The sequence below is a fragment of the Myripristis murdjan genome, chromosome 4, assembly GCF_902150065.1.
Source record: "Myripristis murdjan chromosome 4, fMyrMur1.1, whole genome shotgun sequence".
NCBI classification, from domain to species: Eukaryota; Metazoa; Chordata; class Actinopteri; order Holocentriformes; family Holocentridae; genus Myripristis; species Myripristis murdjan.
Genome location: NC_043983.1, coordinates 15,653,481 through 15,678,118, shown reverse-complemented (window position 1 = coordinate 15,678,118; position 24,638 = coordinate 15,653,481). Strand labels below are relative to the sequence as shown.

Here is a 24,638-nt window from a genome sequence, read left to right as displayed (position 1 = left end):
TGGAAATCTTTGTTATACTCAAAAGCATGCACATATGAACTTACACACATTAACAACAGTGTGTGGTCACTCTGGATAGATACACACAAACAAATAAGCACTCTGACAACACATACAGGATGAGCACTGTAGATAAGGGCCAAAACTCTCTTCAGGATGCCATACACAACACAGTCTGATTATAACCAGAGAGAGAGAGGCTGAGACCAAAAGAAGCAGCTTACAATGTTATGGAGACAGCAGTGAGGGGGAGAGTGAGAAATAGGGAGCAAAAGAGGAAGACGGGGGATACTGGAGGCTTAACCGCTATAGCTTCTCATCTCAGAGCATGTCAGTGGATAACAGCAGTTAGTCATGCAAGGCTCCACTCTGCCTGGAACACACACAAAGAGACGCACGTTCAGGAAAACTGGCTGTTCGGGCTCAGAGACTATGAATCCGTTTACATGTGTACGCATGCACATGAAAATCAGGTTTTTAAGCTGATCAGTTTGATTATTTAAGGAAAAATCAATGTCCTTTATTTTTGAGGTCCTGAAAGGTCAAGGGTAAAAGCTTTGTCCTTGTCTTGTATAACACAAAGGTAAATGGCCAAGTGATGGTGATGGTAGGGGGCAAAGCAAAGTAAGGGAAGTAGACTAGGCAAGCTCAAACTTCACCTGGAGCTAGGATTTTTCTCCAATAGCATCACAAATCAGTTTTATCTGCCTCTCCTCTTCTTCTCCTCTCACATAGCCAGCTGAATCTCTGCAGGAAGCTGTTCTGAGACCTGAACAGCATTACAATCAGCCCTTGCCATTACTGAGGGAGAAAGCAAGCAAGAGGGGGGGATGGGGGCTGTTACAGGGGCCTTGATCAAAGTATGAAGGATAGAGGGTCAAAGCGGCTTGTAGCCACACTCGAGACTCAACACAAACACTCCTGAACTCAAACAGGTCATGTTTCCTCTCAACTCATTCTTCTTTCTACTTTATTAGAACCACGAAAGCCATTGTTGGGAAACTAAATAAGGAGATTCTGTTATTCTCTCTTTTTCTGTCTTTTCCATCAGAGTGACATCAGAAGTAGGCTGGGCCACTATGAAAAGAGAGGGAAAAAAACAGCAATCTCATACTCCCACACCCTCATCCCCCTTCTCCTCCCCTCCCTCTTCTCGTCTCCCCATCCTTTGTGAAAAACTCAAGGCGTAAGTTGTCAGAGCTCAGTCTGTTGAAGTGGCTAGCTTTTGAACCATGTCCCTGCCTCAACCCCTGGCCAGCTGAGCCCACACAGAGGAGCACATCTCTGGGCAGGAGGCCTTGACAGCAGGCCCAATACTCTGGGACTCTAGGACCAGCAGGCTGATCTTCAGCTCCAGGACAGAAAGAGTCTGTGGGAAAGAGCACCCCAGGGAGGAGGCAGCAGACGGGATAAAGAGAGAGAGATGAGTCCTGATCACTGCAGCTCAGTGAAGACACAACACAACACACACACGTGAAACTATAACTGCAGGAGATACTTACACCACTGGTAGCAAAAAGGTAAGCAGCTGCATGCTGCACAAGTTTGTTCTGTATCCCAAGTTTTTTCTTGTGTTTATATATGTAAGCGAGACAAACTATGTGTGTGAGTGTGTGTGTGCATGTGTGTGTGTGTGTGTGTGTGTGTGTGTGTGTGTGTGTGTGTGTTGGAGCAGCTGTGAGATCTCTGGCTGACAGGCTGGAGAGGTTAGGACGTTTTGTGACTGGAGGCTCTGGCTGCAGACAGAAATGTTTAGCAACGCTTCTTTGACTTTCTTCTGGAGACTCAGGACAGGGTCATACTGTGTACAGCATGCTGAGAGAACTGTATCTTGTGTATACATTGTGCAGATGTGCGTAATGTGACAACTGTGAGACTGTGTGAGGTGTGTGGTAGGTCCCCAGAATGATGTCTGAAGTACGAAAAGAACACATGTGGTGCTGCGCAAGTCACTTTTGGTGCCACTATATAAATGACATAGGTTATAGGATAACCAAATCTAATAGGCCAATATGGAGAAACAAAATTACTTAAAACAATTAACGTAATTCAAAAACATCATTCTCAATGTTCTTTCGGTAGGTTCTAACTGTGAGAGGGGGAGACATCCCAATTTCACTCTGCAGCAACGTTATCTAACTACACTTTCTTTTTACTTTCATTTTACATTCATACTGAGACCTGCAGCTGCAACATAATGCGGATTTCAATGAGGAAATAGCGCGTAGAAATTATCTTTTTTTTTTTTTGTGAACACAAAATTGGTGTGTTGCCATAGTTTTGCTGTGTGTTTCTGAAGAGTGGTTGAAAGAGAAAGACAGAGGTAAAGAAAGAGAAAAAGAGACAAAAAACCTGAGGAAGAAAGAAAAGTAGGGCACCCACAGAGCTGAGGAAAGCATTCCAGAAAAACGCTTGTGGGAGACTGATCTGATCAGATCAAGAGATTTGGATCTGGAGCCAGCCTTGTTTGTTTTCCTTGGCTTTGGGTTTCCTAATACAGCACCGTGCGAGTCTAGCCACTACAGCGGTGGGGGAACAGAGCTGAATTAACCTGAAGGAATCAGGGTTAAATCAATAATATCGATCCTAACAAGGCGGTGACAGGTCTCTTAGCAAATGTCACATATGGAAATCACTAGCTTGTACATGAAATGCATGTGTGCACACAGAAAATGTTGCCATTGTCTAAGTGGGCGACTGCTGATAGAAGTCTCATTCATGGGCTCCTGTTCGAACAGAAACTGAAGATACTACGGAATCCAATTCTCACCACATCCTCCTGCAGCAAATGAACTCCTATCAACATCAGACGCTCAGCCCCACAGTCACAACCTTGCCATAACAGCAAAAGCTTTGAAGACTAATAATATCATTCTGGTGCACTTTCATATCACCCCTCACAATTATGTTCAAATGTTTTCACTTACGCCATGGTCTGTCGGTGGGATCTGTGGAAAATATTCTATTCGCTAAAAAGCCACATCTGTACATGCTGTAAGGGAGTGGGGGAGAGAGTACAGACACAGACAGACAGACACACACACACACACACACACACACACACACACACACACACGTCTTCAAAAAGCCAAAGTCTGAGGTGAAAGACAAGATGAGGGTACAGTGAAAGGCTAAGAAAACACTTCATGAGACAAGAGCTTTTTTTTTTTTTCATAGAGCGATAAATCATAATTTAAATATCCCAATAACTCATCCTGGAAAAGAAGCAAGAGAGCTAAAAAGGAGAATGAAGACAGGAGCGGCTTTTTGAAAAATATCCAGAACATTCCATGCTGGTGCTGCAGCGCTTGGCCCTTGGGTTCACCTGAAATTTGTGCCTGTGGGGACGGGCCTGGGAGGAAGCTTTAAATGGGTCGTTACTCTCCATCCATACGTAAACGAACCATCAACCTAACCCTCACCGCAAACCATAAATCACAAGTGAAAAGTGTCTGATGTCCTCCTTAATAAAAGTTTGTAATGTTCTCTGGACAAGCCAATATTGTAAGTAGCCGCTGGGTGGTATGTTAGTGGCAGCAGACTGTCAGAAGTCTTTTGCTGCTGCCCTCCTCCAGCCATGCTGTCACGGGCTGTGTTGTAACCCAGCAGGAGACTGATAGCTCACACAGCCAGCACCAGCCAACTATGGTCTGGAGCAGCGGGCACAGCGCCAATCATATCTCACCGCCATGACTGGAGGGTGCATGCGTGCATGTGTGTGTGTGTGCGTGCGCTTCACAAAACCAGACCACTGGGGACACGCCAACTCTTGATCTTATCACTACTAAGCCGAACACAGAAAACGGACACTGACACACACACGGAAAACCCAAAGTACACACAGCAACGTATCCGAAAACAACTCTTGCGCCGCTGACCACATGCGGTTAAACCTAACCGCAGCTACAGCAGGGGACTCTCACACACACCTACACTCTACCATATAATATCTCTTTAAAATGAAATTTGTATTGTGTGACAACAAATTAAAACAACTTAAGGAGGACCAAAGAGAGCCGGCTGGAACAAGATCGGAGGCTGTTCTGGCAAAGAAACAGAGGAGCGTTAGCTATGGACACTGTGCGTGTACTTGTATGTGTGTGCATACATACAACATAAGTATGGATGAATGTGTGGTCCAACTAATAGAAAGCATGTGCAGCAAGAGGTGGGTGTTAGTCGAGGTGTGACTCAAAAATCAGAAAAAGAGAGAAAAACACATTAAAGCGCAAGACTGGCTAGGTCATCTCCTAAAACAAGAAAATACACATTAGTCAGCCTAACAAAGACCATGCATGATCAAACACACTTTTATTCCACCCTCTCCCTGGCTCTCCTCTCTTCCCAGTTGCTCCTCCAACTCTCTAACGAAACTAAACGAAACACAAGCAGCAGTAAGTGGTCCATTCGAGGTTCATCAAAGTGATACTTTATCGGTTTAACTCTGCTGGGGTGGGAGCTGGCTGAAGATGTTGGAAAATAGTGGGATGTTTTGTTCTGCAAGAAACCATACTGTGTGTGTGTCTGTGTGTATATGAGTCTATGGGTGTGCAAGTCGGCTGTGTATTTGTTCTAAGATGGGAGGGGGAGGAGGTGTCAGTGTGATGGAGGAGGGTGTTGGGAGAGTTGAGAGTCCTTATCTTGAGTGTGTATGACAGAGAGAGAGAAAGAGGGAGAGAGAGAGAGAAAGGAAGCCTTGTATGAACTCTGTCCCCCTGGATGCCTGGAGCTCGACAATGTGTGGCTCTCCTGTTTGTGCATTCATGTGTGAGTCTGTGTGTGTGAGTGTGCACATGTATGAGTGTGCAAACAGAGAGAGAGAGAGAGGAGGGACCCCTTTTTCCACAAAGAGCGATTGATTGCAACGGGCGTGTGGAGAGGGGGTTGGGAGGGGGTTTGCTAGAGGATGGGTGGGGCTGCACCCTAATCCCACACACTCACAGACCCCGACATATAGACCTATGACCTGAACATCAGCCCACATGTTTAGAGTTTCACTAGAGAAGAAGCAAAACAGATGGGGGCCAGGGGGCCACAGGGGTTTGGGGGCTCCCTCCTCACTGATATGCATCATGGAGGTGGATGGCTCGGTAACTAGGAAGCAGCGGGTGGGACCACTTCAGGATTTTTTTTTTCCTATTAAATTGGTTGTATTCCGACCACAGGCTCATGTCTTCAAATTCAAACCGCTCATTATGGAACAACTTTCCCCTGATTCCCAAATCCTGCCGGAAGGGTCCAGCTCCAGATGAAGTTATGGTGTATTTGTCTTCCATGATGACTGTAGAGAAAAAGTCTATTCTACCTCTTAATATTTACTTTTCCCCTTTCCTTTTGTAATTTTCTGGCTAGCTACAACACACCCCATGTCCTTGATACCCTTGCATAGAGTTTTTTCCCTAGATTTTCATTCTTTCTACTCCTCAATGCAAGCTGATTAGAGATTTCCCTGTCTGTCAGTTCTCCGTTTGCCCGCTTGGCTGCGTCGCTAATTGTTAACATGTTTCAGCAAACACGTGAGAATGAGTCGATTCGTGTTTTTGAGAGAGTGTGTGATCCAGCTCCAGGGAGAAACAGGGTGGCTTCTGATGTCACCTACAGATGAAAGGCTAGAAAAGTTGTGTTCTCCAGCTGTTTACTAACAACAGAGCTGCTTGAGCTCCACACTGTTATGTAAAGCTCCACTGCTGTTTACTGTTGCAGGCTGCACCTCTCTTCTCCGATTCCCGGCCCCTCTTGTCTCCCTCACTCATCCTTTTCTCCTCTCTCCTCTTTATTCTGACCAGTGATGGATGTGTTGTGTGTTTCAGGGCAATTTTGGACTCGTTGTGGGAAAGTCTGAGGGCCAGATGGGAGGTTGGAAGCTGGGATTTTAGAGGCTGGGAAATACATTGGCTATGAAAATATAAATATGTTTCATCCAAATCTCCCTCCCCTGCTTGTAGCCCTGCAATCCATCAGGCTAGAGACTGACACATCAGAAATGGTGAATCACTGCTGTGAGACGCACCGCGACCAAGAGCTCTGAGAGCCGCAGAACTTTGTCAAAAAAGAAAATCCTGGGCTAATAATGCCAAATAAATTGTGTGTTTGGAATAAATATAGTTAACTAAAAGCACAAGGCTGACGTACAGCTAACAAACTAAGGTAACAATCAACATTCATTACACCATGTCACAGTAACTTAAACACCTTATTTCCTTAATGAGCTGTCTGGTAATTTCCTCTCTTGCTCGTTATCATATGTCAGTGCGCACCGACTTACATAATAAATGATTTCTGTCCTCCAGTCAGGTACAACTCTGGTGACCATTAATGTAGAATATTAGCCACATACAACAGCAGAGGGAGATGAAAATCAAAAATTCCCAGCCACGCGCACGCTCACACTAAAGCACTCCCTTTGTGAAGGCAACAGATACCAAATCAAAAATAGGTACAGCCAAAAAACAAAAATGGAGCACACAGATGATCTCATACTCATGGTGTGCAAAGCCAAAGGCCTAGGTGATAAATGACAATCACTCTCTCTCTCTCTCTTTCTCTCTCTCTCTCTCTCTGTGTGCTACAGTAGTTACTGAAGCACTCTAGAGTGCTGCCAGTCTGGCACTTTAGAGAAATCACTCAAAGCTTCAGAAAATGGTCAGTTCTCCAAGCCAAGGAGCTGTGTGCTGTAAGAAGGCTTGGCTGTGCATCTTTAATAGCAGAGCCTTAAACCTGGTCTGTTGGACAGAAGACAGTGGCTCTGTTTGCAATTAAAAGGGCAAACAAAATGGGATACTAATAAATATCTGTCTTTTTCTTAGACTACTGCAATAACAGGCTCTCAGTGTGTAAATTAATCAGATGATAGTAGTACATGAAAAAGAGGAGAGTGGAGAGAAAGAGTTACAATGCCGCAGTCATATGTCTTCTGACAATTAATAACTATTAGTGAGGTGAGCACCCAGAGGTGCACTTACAAAGACTTATGAAGCTAATACTGTTTCCATCATGTAAGTCAGGCCGGGAGAGGCTTGCTGCCAGCCTGTTATTCCAACCAATCTCTCCACTGGCTCTACTTGGAGATGTTGCCACATCTGTTGCAGGATACAGGAGTTGTTTGTCAGAGAGGCTGAGCCAACAGCACATTTCTTATTTGATTTTAAGGGGGGTGGGGGATGGGTATTGTAATTTCTCTAAGTTTTTGTGTTTGCAGTCTATGGCTTTGATATCTTTGCTCTGTGCTGTCAAGGTGAATTAGATGCATCGTCAAAAGATATGTAAAAAGGATGAAAGGTAGAGCACAAGAGCTGGAGAGAAGGAAGGAAAGAGGAAGAAAAGTATTCAAAAAGGAAGAGAAGGGAGGCAAGGTGAGAAGGGAATAGAAAGTAGAAAGAAGAAAGTAACCAAATGGAAAGAAAGAGGCACAGGAAAGAGTGCACATCCGCAGAGAGTGAAAAGGGGAATAGGAATATTTCATCTATGGGAGAGGCTCTGTCTCATGTGGTAAGTTATGTTCATGACACTAGGCCAGGGACAAAAAAGGGGCCATGACCCACTTTCTACCACTATTACTCTCTCTCTATCTTTATTTCACAACTAAATGTTATATCCATCTTGGCTCTTTGCACTTTATTTCAGCCCAGCGGCCTGTCACTCCTCATCTCCATCCCTCCTGCTTTCTCTCTAATACCTGTCGCTGCAGCACACAGGTCAGTCCTCTTCTGGATTTGGACTGATGACACACTTCTCTGCAGCAGCTCACATCTCCAGCAAAATACTGCTCACACTTAGCAACACGTGTGCATGCACACTGAATATAAATGTAAAAACACACTCATAGATTACATGTGTGCACATCATCCAGTATTTATATTATATAAAGTTATTTGCAGAGTTGATAAAAAACTATGGAGCGTACGTTTTTAGTATTTTTATACATCAGTATGCGCATCTGTGATGGCCCAGCAATCTGTACAGGGTGTTTCTACGCCTCCCATCCAATGCAAGCTGGGACAGGCTCCAGCCCACTGTGACCCTCAGTAGGAAAAAGTGGGTGGAAAATGGATGCATGGATTATGTGCATATCTCATAGGAATATGGAATGGCACACAAATTGATTCAAAAGCTGTTTTTATTTTTCCATCTCTCTTGGTCAAGCAAATTCAAATTAAAGAATTCAAACATCTGTGTGCTGTAATGCACTGCATGCATATTAACCTATAATAACACACACACACTGGAAATTAATTCACAACTGTTTCTGCTCCAGTAATCTGAATTTAAATGCACACAACATTAAACAGGCTGAGTTTGTCAGATTTCATTACAGGCTGCTGGAAAACATCCAAGCAGCCTAGCCATTTATGTGTAAATATGTTATGCTACAGTAGTATCTTGATAATGAATGACAAAACTTACAGATGTTATTTTATTGTGCTCATTCTGTTTCTTTTTGATTTTGAATCCAAAATGCGCCAACATTGATCTTGACATCTGCTGGGGCTGGCAAAACAGTGCCAACAATTACTGTTGAGCAGATGTGGTGTGAGGCTGCTGTATTTCTCAAAGTGAAATGATCAGCAACAGAGCTCTCTGTGACTGAAAGGCTAGACCTGCTCCTCAGTAAAATGAAGGTCAAATGTATCAATATCATGACCCCATTAAATAAAATATCAATCCCAAACCTAGTGTATTCATGGACGTATTCATTTTTTCCACCCAGCTGTAGAACATGAACACACATGTGCACACAGTTTGACTTCCAGAGGTGCGCAGGTTATGTTTAGTGCTCCACAGCCCTCCCACCTCAAAGGCCTTTAGCGATGCTTCGTTTGGGTTTGCTGAAGCAAGAGAGAGAGAGCCCCACTGCCTACTCTCAGGTCACACTGTAAACCCTTCTACCTCCACAACACACTCCTGACCTCTCACACTACCCTGGAATGTCTTTTATCTGCTGTGTTTCCATGGAAAAGACTTGGTTCCTCATACTCAGAAGCCCCCAAAAAGGAAATCAGACTCAGGAGGACAGGAAAGGAGGGACAAAAACAGAGACGCAGGGGGGTGGGTGGTGGTGGGGGAGTCAGAGAGGAAAGAAAATGAGGGGAGAAAGCTGAAAGAGGGATGACAAGAAAGAGATGGAAAATGAGAGAGGCGAGACTTGATGGATGAGCTGTAGATGCTGACTGTCCTATTCATGCCCCCCTTGAGGACAATGGCGAATATGGACACATCTGTGGAACTCACTGCTACAATAGACAGTTACAGTTTCACAGACTGGTAGAAAAGCAGTGCTTGAACACAAATGCTGTTGATGTTACTGCTAAAGTCATTAGCAGCTCCTGCTCAGGTCAGCAAGGATACAGTACCTGGTTACGCTGTCAAAGATGTCTGTTGGTGGAAAAACACACATACATATGGCCGTGGAAATAACTAAGCGTCTCTGGGTAGCTGTGGACACAGCTATTCAATCATTCAGATGGACGCACACACTTACAAATACCGGCAAGTGTGTACACGCTGACACACATAGCAGATGTGTAATACTAGCTGAAACGCTGTCCCTTCTACATTGTTCCAAGTGACAGAACTGCCAGCATTCCTCAGGAACCACAATGGCGTCATATGGGAGACACACAGGGCCTGAGTTTCAGGGTGGAGGAAGGGCTTAATGATGTGGCATGGAGTAAAAGCTGAGTGTGTGCAGTGATGGAGAGGATTAAGAGAACTAGACACAGACTTGGCCTTGCACAGGGCTGGCCAAGGTGTTAAATGGAATGTGTGTGTATGTATGTGTGTGTGTGTGTGTGTGTGTGTGTGTGTGTGTGTGTGTGCACGCGCATGTGTGTTGATGAGAAGCAGGTCTGGAATCAGCAGGGATCAGGCAGAGGGCAAGGGAGCACCGGGGTTGATCCCTTGAGTAGACAGAGCTGGAACAAACTCCTCACAAAGTAAAATGACATATTCTGCTCTTATGCTTTTATGTCTTCGTCCACCATCCCTGCAGTCCCTGTGTATTTGTAAAAGTTTTCAAAAGTACAACACAAATATTATGTTCTACTAAATATCCATGTTTATGTGAATGTCTGGAGCCATGCGGTGCAGTGGGCTGTGTGCTTACTGAACCTGTCCCACAGGAAGCTCCACAGGCATTAGGGGTGGGGTTTTGGATTGACAGGGAATTCGTGCTGCTTGGCAACACTGACGTACAGGTTAGTGAGGTCAGATCATGGAGTAGGGAAGGGACGTCGTTAAATAAAACATAACAACCCTCTTGCAGTATTACGACAAGGGACAGTAGAGATGGATTAAGTTAGAGAAAGGTCACGTACCAAGGATAAAGGACGGCCGGCAGCCATGGATGACAGCTGTTATGGGAAGAAGCCCAGAGGACCTCAGACCAATGGGGTGTCAGTTGTGCAATTAACTGAGAAGACCTCAGAAAGCAGATCTCACCATGCTGGCGGGACAGAAAATATGTTTTTTTTTTCTTTGACTCTGTTCCACGCACACACCACTATGTGAAACAGTGGACTGACAGCCTCTACACACCAGGCAAATGCATTCTGAACGATCAGTCGTTGTCTGTGTCTATTTGAAGAAGTGTCAGAAATCCTTTTATATCAAAATCTTATGGCAGACTATGTTAAACAATTTCCTCTGCTCTGGGATAACATATGTTATCAACTATTCTGGCACCTCTCCCTGTTTCTGTTCCCTTTGTTTCCATTTGGAAACAAACAAGCAGTTATTTCTTAGTACTAACTGCAGGGGTTTGTTTGCTTGCAGGGAGGTCTGGAGGAACTTGGAGGAGACGCCAGCAGCCATCCATCCACCCATCAGTCCAGACAACCAGCTAGCCAGCCAGCAGTGATGCAGGGGCTAACATGGAGCCTGTGTGCCCTGCTCTGCCTGTCTCTCTGGGAGCAAAGCTACTGCAGGCGCTCCAGGGAAGCCCAGAGGACCAAAGAGTATTCTCTCCACAGGACAAAGAGAGCTCCCCAGGATCCTGATGTAAAAAAGTGTTCATATACTTTCCTGGTACCTGAGCAGAGGATCACAGGTGACAACTTTTTTTGTAATACACCTTCATTTCCAACTTGTATGGTTGTCTTCATCACTCCTGGATTTAAATTCTTATATTAACTGGTTTTCCCAAAGACCAAACAGACTGTGCCTTTCAGGATTCATTTTCTAAATAATTAATTTCTCTTATCAGGTCCAATTTGTGCCAGTGCCACGGGCCCTCAGCCCGACAAGGACAGGGTGACTCGCATGGACATTGCAGACGTGCGGGAGGTGCTCAACAAGCAGCGACGTGAAATTGAGACGCTGCAGCTGGTAGTGGATGTAGATGGTAACTTGGTGAATGAGATGAAGCTACTAAGGAAGGAGAGCAGGAACATGAACTCCAGGGTGACCCAGCTCTACATGCAGCTGCTGCACGAGATCATCAGGAAAAGGGACAACTCCCTGGAGCTGGCCCAGTTGGAGAACCGTGTCCTCAATGTGACCTCCGAGATGCTGCGAGTGGCCTCTAGGTACAAGGAGCTGGAGGCTCGTTTTGCTGTCATGGCCGGAGTGGTCAACAACCAGTCCATTCTCATCACTGCCCTGGAGGAGCAGTGCCTTAGGACCCTGGGGCGCGGTGAGGTGCCTGTGGTGCCCCCACTAGTACAAGTGGTGCCACAAAACATACCAGTTAACAATCGCTTCACCAATGAGATACAGAGGGACCACACAAACCGGGCCTTCCCTCGGGGGTCGCGCATGGACTCCCCTACTGCAAGCCCATTTGGACTCAACCCACCACCGCCACCACAGGGAACACTCACCTCAGATGGTATGTATGAATAGCAGAGAAACAGAGGAACTAACTACACAAACACTGTAGAATGATGAATATTAATGGTCCCTTGTTAATTGTTTGGAGGGTGAGAGCAAGGCAATAATTGGTGAATCATGGGTATGGAAAATTCGATTTCTCTCGCAGTGCCTGCTATGGCTGTGGCCCAGTTGGCTCACCCATGGAATGCTAGAGGGGCAATGAAATAACTTAATTCTGATGCTTCTCTCCTGACCAGCTGTACTGGCTACACCTCACTGAGTGTATGTACTCATTTGAGGGGGATGTGGACACTGTGTTGTGCCTCTTTCAGAGTGTGGGTGGCAATAAAAGACTTCTGAGGACAGGAGTATGCATATTGTTGGGCTTAAGTTAGGTTTATAAAATAGAACCTGGATGGTAGGTCCAGTTATGTGAATTTGTGTGTGTGTGTGTGTGTGTGTGTGTATGTACTGGCCTTATGTGCATTTAACAGAATGTAGATCAACCCAGGCCAACTGAGGATTACACCCAGACAAAAACAAATCAGTGATAAGCTCATCTAAGCTGGGTAACGCTCCCCTGACAAAGATCCCAGAAAAACAACTAATTTTGACATCTGAGCTAGATAACTTCCAGTATGAAACCAATTTGCAAGGTTATAATGCCACTTGGAACTAAGTCTTGAAAATTTGGGCAGGACTGTTATATTATGACTGGCAATTGGACCATGGCAAGGAATACTGACAGGGGATATACAACCAGATGGCTGAGCAGATGAAATCATTCATAACATCCCTCACAGAAGAAGAGAATAAAGGAGGCCCTCTTTCAATTTCGACTGGGCAGTCTGTCAATTACTGGAGAAGTGGCGGCATGCATATGCCTGTGTTTCAATGTGCTAGTTGAGACTCACAATAAGCAATTAGATGAAGGATACTTTAACAGTATCTGATTAAATCAGACAGTGAAATCTCTGGTTCAAGCTTCATTACTGTCTTTCTACTTGCCATTAGAGGAAAAAACAGCAAACATTTAAATGTAATACTGGAATAGGGTAAATCATAATCTGAGGAGTTGACATCATCTTACTGTCTACAATAACATAAGTGATAACTTTTAGAGTATGTTATAATCATAACTTCATCATCATAACATACTTGAGATTTTGATACAATTACAAAACAAGAAAAGGGATGTATATAGCAGTGTAACATTTGTCCAATGTTTTAACAAGAGTCACTACAAAGGCATACAAAGGCAGTTTAATGTGAAATACAATGAATTAAGTTAAAAGTCTCTCTCCTTTCTTGTCAAGAGGTAGTCCAGGGTCTAACTCCTGGCCCACTGCCCAGTGAAAGGACCCTCTAGAGTGGAATATAGTTGAAACACTGCTCTTCTCAGACCACAGAGCTTGCAGCTCCTTCAGGCTACACAGCCCACTTCCTGCACTCATAATACCAGGCTTACTGCAAGCTGAACAAGTTGAGAAGCAAAGGGGCCACACTTAAAAAGCCTCCATCAAAAAAAAAAAAAAAAAAAAAAGACCTGAGGGGACACAAAGAGATGGAGGAAAAAGAGGCGGAGGAGTAGTTGGGGGAGGTAAAAATGACTAGAGCTCCACTTGTAGAGGAAAAACGGACTGAGTGTACTCTTTATTTTTTTTGCTGTATATAATATTTCTCTCTCTACCTCTCCTAGTCCTCATTGGGTTGTAATTTTAGATCTATGTTACTTATTGACAGCAGCTCATTATAACTCCAAGAATCTTGAATTTAATAGGCCTGCTGTAGAGGCAATTTTCAACATCTTCAGCCTCTTAGGGGCTACTCACATTACCCTGTTTGTGCTGTGCCCAAGCACGTTTGACCCCAAAATCCAGATTATTTGACTAGTGTGATTGCTCCGTACCGTGCTTGAATACAGTACACTTCCCCCGCTCTGGCACGGTTGGAGGGGGTGTGCTTCAGCACGGTACGGGCGCACATGCACGCGCACATGCATGGTCGCACACGCGTGCGCACGTGGATATGATGTGAATCATGCGACCGTCCCTCCTACGTTTCCTCCTGCCTCTGCAAAATCATTTTATGCATGCAGCGCGATTAACTGCGCATCGCTGCGTCGTGCAATCAATAATCAACTATGTTGTCTGTGTCGTTGTCCATTGTGCTGCTGCAACTGCGTATAAACAAAAGTCAATTTAAGATGATGTTGGGTCATGCGTGTGTCGTATTCCAATGTGATGATGGACGTGCTGTAGGCAATCGCGCTTGAGCGTGGTTGGGCTTTGGGTAATGTGAGTGCAGGCCAGTGGGGGACTGGGGAGGGGGGCGTTCCTGCTTCAGCACGATACAGAGCAACTGGCCCTAATGCACCAAACTTTGAGTTTGCAGACCTAAGCCCAGTTGTTCTCCTGATCTTACCTTACCTGCACAGCTTTCTCTCTCCCTTCCCTGCTCTGCAATTCCATCTGTGCCTGGCCATCCTTGGCATTGGCTTCAGTGCATGACTAGCCTCTAAACTTCCAAACCATAAAGAATGCAAGGCTGTAAAAAACAAAGCTGCAAACACTCTAAAGGCCAAAACACACAGCCTCCAAATGATATGTTGTAAAGATAGCTGCCCAAAATCTTTTCTATGTAAGCCCCAACGTTGATGGCAGCTAGGCACGCAGTGAAGCAGGTGTCAGTTCATGCAACTGTCCTGTTTTCCAACACTGCCATTCCTAAAACTAAAACATTTTTTTTGTCCTTCCCCTTCTGGAAGATGTGTAGTTGCAGGAGCATCCTATTAGTACTAGGGGTGTCAAATGATGCATGTCATGTGATGCACTGTGGTGCTGCAGTGGCTGTGTGTTTTGGCCTTAAATCTGGACACCCCCGCATCTTTTATAACCAAGAACAATAACAGAAAGACAGGAATGGATCCTTTTTGCTGTGTGACTCTTCATTTATCCAGTGTATTAGGAGAGTGCAGATCAGGCAACATCTCTACATTTTGCCTCAATAAAACTAACAGAATGTAACAATCCCACTCTCAAAGTTCATCGTGATAAGTAAGAAAGGGATTTACTGTGCAAATTACCTTTCATTTTCAATTTAATCCTGGTAAGTAATAAATTAATAGTTAGAGCTCCCTACTCTTTATACCCTCCTAAATCCACTATATCCACCCAAACCATTCATGGAAACAAGTGAAATGTCTGACCCAGAACCAAAGCACCAATAACCACTATTAGGCCCTCCTATGTAGGCTCACCTACTGTAAATACACACTTCCTGACCACAGTTTGGTCTAGCTGAGCCCTATTTAAACCACTAAGGCTTAGTCGTCTCCATTTATTTTTAACCTCAATCTCTTACCGCTCTACTTAAATAGGCATACAGAAAGTGAAAGATAGAACGAGCAAAAGGGGGAAAAGGCAGAGAAACACCTCTCTGGGCGGGTCTGATGAAAATATGTCATCACTATTAGAAAAGGGAGGGAGCAGTGAGGTTTCAGGTACCTGTGTGGGAGCATTACAGTGGGCCCCTGTGAGTTCCCAGCTGAGAAAACCATCTTCTCTAGACCTTTAGGCCCTGGAGGACCCCAAACAATGCCTGTCTTCATACTGCTTTAATACACATCATACACAGAAGGGAAATATACAGGGTTTGGGTGCAATGATACTACAATGTATCATTTACAGAAAAAAATGGACGTGAATATTCACGTAACAGGAATTTAAAAGTGTTAAATCCTGCAGTCTTTTCAACGGTCAGAGCAAAAGGAGAAATTTCTCAAGCATACTGCCCAATCGAATACATCTCTCAATCCATTGGGTCGAGACTAGACATTTTCTCCCCCATTTTTTTTTTTTTTTTACCATTTTCTCTTGTCTGCTGTTCATTCAGCCCTAAGAATGATGATGATGACTTTTGCATAAGCAGGAAAAGAGAAGACATCTTGCTCAATTCAAGGCACAGTATGCTAGGGCTATTAGTGCAGAGCTTGCTCTTTATACTCATGCTAAGAGTTCAAGGGACTGAAACATTCAGGCAGTGGGTGCGGTTACAAGGAATGAAATACTGCCAAGGCTTTAATGCTTTAAGTCAGAACTACAGATGGAAATATTGCTACAATTTATGAAAGAGATTTTAACATCAACTTATGGTCTGGAATATAATAAAAGAAAAGGTCACTGAAAGAAATGCTAGAAAGCCTACAGTCCCGCATATCTAGGAGTTAATATGTTTTTACTCATATGTACAATTATTTTCTTTGTGTTTTTCCGCAAGGAATACTTTAACAGCTTTAAATTGGTTCAATGAAATGAAACCAGTTGATGAATTGCAATCTGAGAAATCAGTCAGCATTAAGAATTAACAATTAAAAATTACTGTTATAGATACAATACAATATATTGTATGGTGCACAATGTATAGAGAGATTATATTATGATAGTTCCCAGTTTTAAATCTGAACCACTCAGTCTGCGCTCTACCCATTCTTTCTCTTCTTCTTTTCCAACAACCTTTCTTACACTACTCAGGTCCCTTCAGGGACTGCTACCAGGTACGACAGGCAGGCCACACTACCAGTGGCATGTACTTGCTTAAGACAGATGGCAGTGATCGGCTGATCCAAGCCTGGTGTGAACATGGCTTGGACAATGGAGGGTGGACCGTGTTACAAAGAAGGAGAGATGGTTCTGTTAACTTCTTCAGAAACTGGGAGAATTACAAGGTAAGATCAGGGAACACATTCACTCAAAAAGGTGCACTGGGTAACTAATAAAGTCATAGCCTAGAGCAGAGTTTGATAAGAAACTTGCTAAAGATAAAAATTAAAAAAAAAAAAAAAGTTTTTCAAAAGAATATATGACTAACTCACACCTCACAGCACTCTACTAGTCAAAATATCTTTAGCACAAGAGAACCATAACCATAGCTCTCTCCATATCTTACATAAATGGCCCAGCAACAGCAGTTCATTTTTAGGCTATTGACCAAGCACTTACTCAGCCATGGACCTTCTCATATCAAAACTGCTCTGGAACTGCAGACAGGGATCTACATTCAAACACATGCAATCAGAGAGCCCCCGCGGGCAGACGAAGACAAAAAGCCCCTGCCGCGCTTGCTACAGGACTGATCCGTACTTCCTTTCCACCCTGTGTTAGCCATTGCCAGTGAGATGTGATCCAGGATCTAAAGAACCCAGCTGGGCACAGAGCAAAGGCTGACACTGATACATAGCCTGACAGAAATGACTGGTCTCTGTTCTTTCTGTAAAAAGTGAGGAACAAAGGTTTTACCTCGTCATAAACTATGAAAACAGAGTGCAGAAATATAGGCTCTGAAGGCTTTGCATGCTGTAGGGATCAGGCATACAATTGTGTCTGAGAGCTTTGCATTTGCTCCTGTCAAATCTCCATCCCACCACTCCCCCAGTCTTGCCACCAAATGATTCACCCTGACTTAAAAAGCAACAAGCACAAGCTCTACACATTATTGTTACAATGGGGAACAGATTAAATCCATTTTGTGTGATTGCGGGCAACAGGCTTACTTCGACTCAGCACTCAAGAAATGTTATTGTTCTCACTCTGCTTTGCCTGTATTTGTGTCCTCTGCATGTGGCTCCGCCTATCCCGACCACAGAAAACAGAGATTCAGTCTCTTCACCGTTTAGCTAACCTCACACTGTAAACTAATCAAACTTGTGTTGGTATGCATCGCCAGCATTACACCACACAGACTGGGTTTAATATACAGGCTTTGCTATTAAAAAAGACCACAAGTGAAAATGAATAACATGTTATACTGTGGTACTGCCCTCCTACAGCGAGGCTTTGGAAATATAGACAATGAACACTGGCTTGGCCTCGACAACATCTACAACCTGGGGAAGCAAGGTGACTACAAGCTGATGGTAGAGCTGGAGGACTGGACGGGGAAGAAGGTCTACGCAGAGTACAGCAGCTTCCACCTGGAGTCCGAGAGTGAGGGCTACCGCCTGAGGCTAGGCACCTACCAGGGCAATGCTGGGGATTCCTTGAGCAGCCACAATGGCAAACAGTTCACCACGCTGGATCGTGACAAGGATGCCTTCTCTGGTAGGGGGACATGTTAGTGTATAGCCAGACATGGAGACATCAGAAATTATAACCACTTTTAGGATTCTTTTGTTTGTGTTACAGAAATGCCTGGAGCCACAACTTAGTCTGTTTGTTATACTTATGTTTTTTCCTGGTGTCTTTTTGTTCCTCTGTCCTATAGGCAACTGTGCCCACTTCCATAAGGGTGGGTGGTGGTACAATGCCTGTGGCCAAACCAATCTGAACGGAGTATGGTACAGTGGGGGGGTCTACCGCAGCAAATTCCAGGACGGCATCTTCTGGGCAGAGTATGGAGGAGGTTTCTACTCCCTGAAGTCAGCTCGCATGATGATCCGACCGATTGACTGAAACCTAGGACCATGGCTCCACTCAAATAACCTGTGACCTTCCTCCCTCTCAGTTTCCCCTCCTCATCTTTACCTACCCATGAATAAATAATGTAGCAGCAGAACCAAAGAATCCCTGCCAACCTTTGTCTGTGCCAGATGAGAGATAGAGGAGGAAGAGACGGTGCCATATGTCCATGGCCAAGCAATAATGACTCCAGCATCTGTGCAGCGGCCAGCTCTCTAGTTGACTCTAATGCTGAGATGAAAGATCGCTGCCATTGCCCTTCCTCACTCTTTGCTCTCCTCAACCTCTCAGGTTGGACGATAATAGCCCATCTAATTCCCTGGGAACCATTCAGTATTATTCTCAAGTGTCCTACTCTACTCACTAATGTTGAAACTCAATGTGTAATAAAAGGAAATGGTCATTTACTATGGACATGATTTCTCATGAGCAGCTAACGGTGGTGACTCGATGGAAGTGGCGATGCCCTGACAAAGGGTCATTGATGTATTGGATGTCTAATCTTATCTAGTGTGAAAATCTGTGTTGCCAGTTAGAATATCTGACAATCAAATGGTTTAAAGACAGGTCTTGTTCACTTGCTGTCTTGTACTGTACATACTACTTGTTCCTGTGTTTTAGCTGGTCATTTGGGGTTTCCCATGACCCCAAAGAGAGAATGAACTCATGCAAAAATTTTGCTTGTCCCATGTGTGTAAGGCTGAGCTAGCTTTAGTATGTAAATATATTTGGCTTTATTTGTGAAAGTTAATTTAAGAGGTATGATTCTACTCAGGCCAAATGTTCCCTTGTTGTCCTATCCTCTGTTATTTATCAATGTATTTATATTACATATACTCATGGCCATATTTTATTTAGCCCTGTTCATTTACAAAAATCCTATTTAGGTGTTCCAAACACAAACAAACAAAACATGCAATCAAACAATAAACAAGAGTGGACGCATGTCTACTTGACAGGAGGATGGAGTGTCTGAGATGTGCATTGCCATACAGTTTCCTTACAAGTCTAATTAAATACTTTTGTAAAGACTGAAATCTCTCATTTTTCACATTTCCAATTCAGTTTCCAAATCAAATGTTTCATTGCAAAATAAGGTATCCATTGTTAAGCATTCATTCACAGCTGATCCCTTATTTTATGCATCTAAGACCATTACTTTATATGTACTTCGGTAAATATCAAGTAATGGATGTTTTGTATCATTTTTTCCAAGATGACTACATAGTGTTTTGAAATGAAACTCCTTCAAATATCTCTCTGGTCTCAGCAGTGGATATTTTGCAAATCTACTCCAGATAGAATTTACGATGTACAACAGCAGGATTTGACATTAGCCTTGTGATTAAAGTGCAATGTGAGCTGTCAAGGGATTAGAAGATGGTTGGGGAAGGGATGATTTATATCTGCCCCTCTCGGGCATAAAGAGGTGGAAGGATGAAGGGATATACGGATGATATAGGTCTACTGCTGTGCTAAATGCTGGACCGACACAGGCTCCCTGGATTGCCAAGGGGACCTAATAATTAAAGAATGTGAACAGACAGAAAAAGAATGAAAATCATATTTTTGTTGTACTGAAAGAGAGGTAAAGGAAGAGAGTTTCAAGAAAAATATGTAAGGATAAGAGACTATCATACAGATACAGACAGAAGTATATCAAGTTACAAATGAGATTAGATAACAGTGGGACATAAAATAATTTAGGCAAAATGAAGCAACAGGAGACACAACAGGGATAAAAAAAAAAAAAAGACATGGAGAAGAAATGGAAAGAGGGAAGCATTCTTTCCTTATAAAATGTTTGAGTTTTTCTTTCCTTATAATATATGTGCTGAAATTATGGTTCCCCTCTGAACCGTTCCCTCTGAGGAGCAGTAAGTCAGAACAGAGACGAGCAGTCTGAGGCTCACCCCTGCAGGGAGGAGACACTCATGTACAAGTATAGCGTACACATTTAAACTCACATACACATGAACGCATGCTAACAATGTGGGAACCAAGCCAACTAGCTGGCAGCTAGTCTTGACATCAACCATCTAAAATACACTGTATCTATGCAGTCAAGAGAGACACCAGCCAGCCTTGGCCTTGCGTTGCTGTACCGGCTCCTGACACACAAGCCTATAGCTCATGGAAACCAACTGGGAAATTAAACCTTAAAAGAAAATGAAGCGCATCAATTGGCTGGCTTCTCTGATCTGACACTTTGCCCACGGTGCTTTCCATTACTGGATCCTCCACAGTGCTGCTTGCACCCAAAAAATCATACCAACTACAGCAGAATTTTGGCGTAGATAGGAGTCAGGCGCAAGGCGTCTGCCTCTGGCTGTCTATGGTCTCTCTTTACACTGACATTAAGCTAGCACCAAAGACACACACCTATAACAACATCCACAACAGTTACACTGATTCTTAATCAAGTGTGGCAAAACTTCACCTGGGTTATCATAAGAATTAATGAGCTATTACTTGTCACACCGTTCAGATATGTGCAATATCCTCATAGGTAACGAATAATGGGTTAGGGAAGCGTTCTAAAGTGTGTCTGTGTATGTGTGTGTGTGTAAAGCTATAGTACTCTAAGGGCTCTTTGTACGAGCATGATTGGCTGGTGAACAGGAACAAGTTCATTTCAGCATTTAACAGGCTGGCTCTGTGGTGAGAGCAGACAGGAGGGGGGCACGTCTGCCAAGCGTAATAGCAGGTCAGAGTTTGCGCGCACGCACGCGCGCACACAAAATTCAACACAAAAGTATCACTGTGGACAACCATCATCTGGTGACTTTGCAGTACACACAGAGCCTTGTGTCCAGCCCTGTTATCACTATAGATAAATCAAATCAAACTCCATTCCACGCACAGATTACCCACCCACAATGACACGAATGGAGCAAAAACAGAAATTCTGCAGGGAGTCACAAATTAGGTGCAAATACACAAAAAGATCACCAGAGTTTAGAATTAGCCCTGTGTATGAAAAACACAATGGTGGCTGCAGCCCTCTGCTGTGGGTTAGAGCTTCAATTTACACCCAGACCCAAAGTCAAAAGGTACCATGTTTAGTTTTCACAGAAATAAACACAGTGTCCAGAGACATCCAGAGAAACCCCAACCCAATTTTATACATCACACCCAAAACACACGCACATACAGCCAGTACGCAAATTGGGTGTGATGCTCTGGAAGAGGCATTGTGGCTCTCGTTGTGCTCATCTTTTATTCTTCCACTCATAATTCCCAGTTTGTCTCAGAGGGACCAGGGTGGATTTATGACTGAGGGAGAATGTCCGAAAACAAGAGAGTGGCAGTTTCCCTCCAGTGTGCCAACTTGGCTCAGTCTGGCCCAGAGGAAAGCCAGCTGGTCACACATCACATATCCACACACATTACTGACAGACCCGCAGACTCTAAAGAAACATACTCACTCACTCACACACACTCTCTCTCTTTCTGTGTTGCACACATACAAAAAAAAAAAAAAAAAAAAACAGGCACATGCACAAACACACACAGACTCCACCCTTGCAAACAGCCAACACATCACCAATTTGCTTACCGAATGGAAAGTCTGTCCCTCTCTCTCTCTCTCTCTCTCTCTCTCACACACACACACACACACACACACACACACACACACACACACACAGAAAAGCACATGCAGCCAACCTGGCAAATTTGTGCCATTTCACAGCATTAGCTTTGCATTTGTCCACATGGTCCTCAATGACTTCCAGGCGTCTGTGGCACAGTGTGATGGAGAAAAGAGGTAGTTACATGTTTCCTTGGTCACACTTCATTTGGACAGTCCAATGTTGATGCTCAACTTTAACTAACTAGCCTATAACATGTCACTAAAAAATCTTCTGAACTTCAGCTACTTCTCATCATTGTGCTTAAAATATCTGATGCATAGTGCCCACGTTAGAGTTAATTTTAGGGTTGGGGTTACTGTTAGAAATAGGGTAAGATTAGATTTTGGGATTAGAATTAAGTTAGAGATTGTGGAGGTAGAATCTATTTCAGAGCTTCCCTTTTCCCTATCTGTGGCTACCGGTCACAGATAGGCCGTTAGAAATGGCCATGTGTTTGATTGGTCTTTCCATATGATCAGGGATTGGATACAATAATCTACTATATCAATATCAGATAAATTTGATAAAAGATTATTGACTTCATTGTCTAATTCCACAACAAGGTTAAAGTTAGGATTATATAGGCTGTGGAGATGCATCACTTTGCATCACTTTACTTGAACATAAGTGTCTTCAGGTTTCACACTACAGACTGGTGATATGAGCTGGATGGTAAGGCATAAGAACAGCTATAGCTAAAGTTTAAGAACAAGCTGCACAATTGTAAGATCACACGCACGCAGGCACACACACACACACACACACACACACACACACACATACACACACACACACACACACAAATTTAACAACAGGCGACACACACTCACAGGGGCATAAATATCTGAGGGCAGACATTTTTTTTAATCAAGATTTCTCAATGGCTTGTGTGCTTGGCCCAGCAGGATGATTTATCATCACAGAACTTCAAATTGACGGTGAATGCTGGATCTCCTCAATTCCGAGAACAATTAAAACCCAGGAAATTGTGATAAGATACAAGGGAGGCAACAGAGGATAGAAAATAGACTGAAGGTAAGACACTTGCTCACAGAAACAAGGGAACAATACATGATTAACCCTGTATGCCTGTAGCACTGAGTAAATCATGAAAAATGACATGAGATAAACACACATGAAAAAAACAAAATACATCTGATATCCCATTATATAACAGACACTCCATATACCACCAATCCAAACCATTACATGCAGATTAACCTTTACCCCTCAACCTAGGCCAAGAAGACAAACAGCTGATAATGAGGCACCACACAGTGCATCCTTTACGGATGAGTGTAAAGTGTGAGTGGGGAGTGTGTGTGTGTGTGTGTGTGTATATTACCTAGGTATGGTATGCAAGAGACCATGCTCTGGCTGCGTATGTAGTCTCTCAGACGTTTATAATTGTCCTCTTTGGCCGTTAGGTACTCCAGCCGTTCAAATGTTGCCTTGTCCTTCCGACTCAGCAACTACAGAGAGAGAAAGAAAGAGAGAGAGAGAGAGCATGAGACTGAGACAAACAGTTATTACAAACTGGCCACACACAGGGGCTACCAGACATACAATGGAAAAAATGCCTTCCAATAACATGACTTCAATTAAATTGCCTTCATTCAGTTGAATTTACAGTAACTGAGGGGTGAAATCTAATATCCACCAAAGGGCAGCGGAAACAGAAGCATGGATTTTACCATGGACAGAGATGGAGAGACAGAAAATGGAGTAGGGAAATGTAGGCTGAGTGATTTTCACGTTGCAAGAAAATCAGAGTTGGCCGACATGAGAGCACATCCAGTTGTGTAAGCACAGAAGTATGCAGTTTTCCTGGTAGAGACAGACTGTGTACGTGCATGTATGTGTGTGTGTGTGTGTGTGTGTGTGTGTGTGTGTCTGTGAGAGAGAAAGAATATTTGTTTGCGTGCTTGTGTATGTCTTTGTCCATATGTGAGGGGTGCAGATGTAAAGTGTACTGCTTGCATGGGGCCTGCATTGCATGGTGGGATGTTCTCCAAAGCTTGAGGAACACAGCATGGCAACAGTAGTGATAGCATCAGACCACCACTCTGATGATTCCAGCTGCTGCAATAACAACTTTAGTGACTGTGACAAAGACAGAAAGTACTGATGACAATCTACAGAGATCCATTATATGCATATGCGTGTGTGTGTGTGTGTGTGTGTGTGTGTGTGTGTGTGTGTGTGTGTGTGTGTGTGCGTGTGTGTGTGTGTGTGTGTGTGTGCGTGTGTGTGTTTCTGACTTCTAAGAGGCAGGTGTGCTATGTTCTGGCAAGAAACAGTATTTCCCTGACTGGCTAGAGGAACTTGTGTGGTTTTGTGGGCATGTGAATAAGAAATTTCCACCATTACATCAGAGCATCATTATGTCATTATGTAAGCTCTGCATCTTCAGTGAAAACACAGAAACACCAATTGGCTGACCCTCACCAGTTTGTAGAATGGACATTAATACAAATTTCCTTTCATAAGTGACCAACTACTTTACATGGCACCCCCCCTGTTACTACTTGACCCACAGTGCAAAGTGTTTAAATGTAGAATCTGCTAATGGCAATAAGTGTCCGCTGGATATTTTACAGTGGGCAGCACTAAGTACTGACAAACCAAAATACCGACATCTTTGAACACTTAAACTCAGGAAAAGCAAAGACAAATGTGGTCCACTGATGCAATAAGATCATTAAATTTTCACTCTACATTCCTCACGATGTAAATGTAT

General features: G+C 43.7%; 2 protein-coding genes across 4 annotated transcripts in view; one reads left to right on the top strand and one right to left on the bottom strand.

Annotated features, from left to right (window-relative positions):
- Window positions 1–24,638, bottom strand: part of ralgps2 (Ral GEF with PH domain and SH3 binding motif 2) — an 82,886-nt gene that overhangs the window by 12,201 nt on the left and 46,047 nt on the right. For all 3 annotated transcript variants that reach the window (XM_030050124.1, XM_030050126.1, XM_030050125.1), the window contains exon 9: window positions 23,244–23,370. In XM_030050124.1, coding sequence (XP_029905984.1) covers window positions 23,244–23,370 — 127 coding nt within the window. The remainder of the gene's footprint in view (window positions 1–23,243; window positions 23,371–24,638) is intronic.
- Window positions 1,208–19,364, top strand: angptl1a (angiopoietin-like 1a). Its single transcript, XM_030050128.1, has 6 exons — window positions 1,208–1,520; window positions 10,771–11,044; window positions 11,201–11,824; window positions 16,341–16,534; window positions 17,636–17,906; window positions 18,070–19,364. Exons 2-6 carry the CDS (start codon window positions 10,855–10,857, stop codon window positions 18,255–18,257), a joined length of 1,467 nt encoding a protein of 488 aa, XP_029905988.1. The 5' UTR covers window positions 1,208–1,520; window positions 10,771–10,854; the 3' UTR covers window positions 18,258–19,364.

Coding starts and splice junctions, on each gene's coding strand:
- angptl1a (XM_030050128.1), top strand. CDS start 10,855: ATGCAGGGGCTAACATGGAGCCTGTGTGCCCTGCTCTGCCTGTCTCTC. Junction 11,825..16,340: donor GGGAACACTCACCTCAGATG/GTATGTATGAAT, acceptor TACACTACTCAG/GTCCCTTCAGGGACTGCTAC. Junction 16,535..17,635: donor GAAACTGGGAGAATTACAAG/GTAAGATCAGGG, acceptor GCCCTCCTACAG/CGAGGCTTTGGAAATATAGA.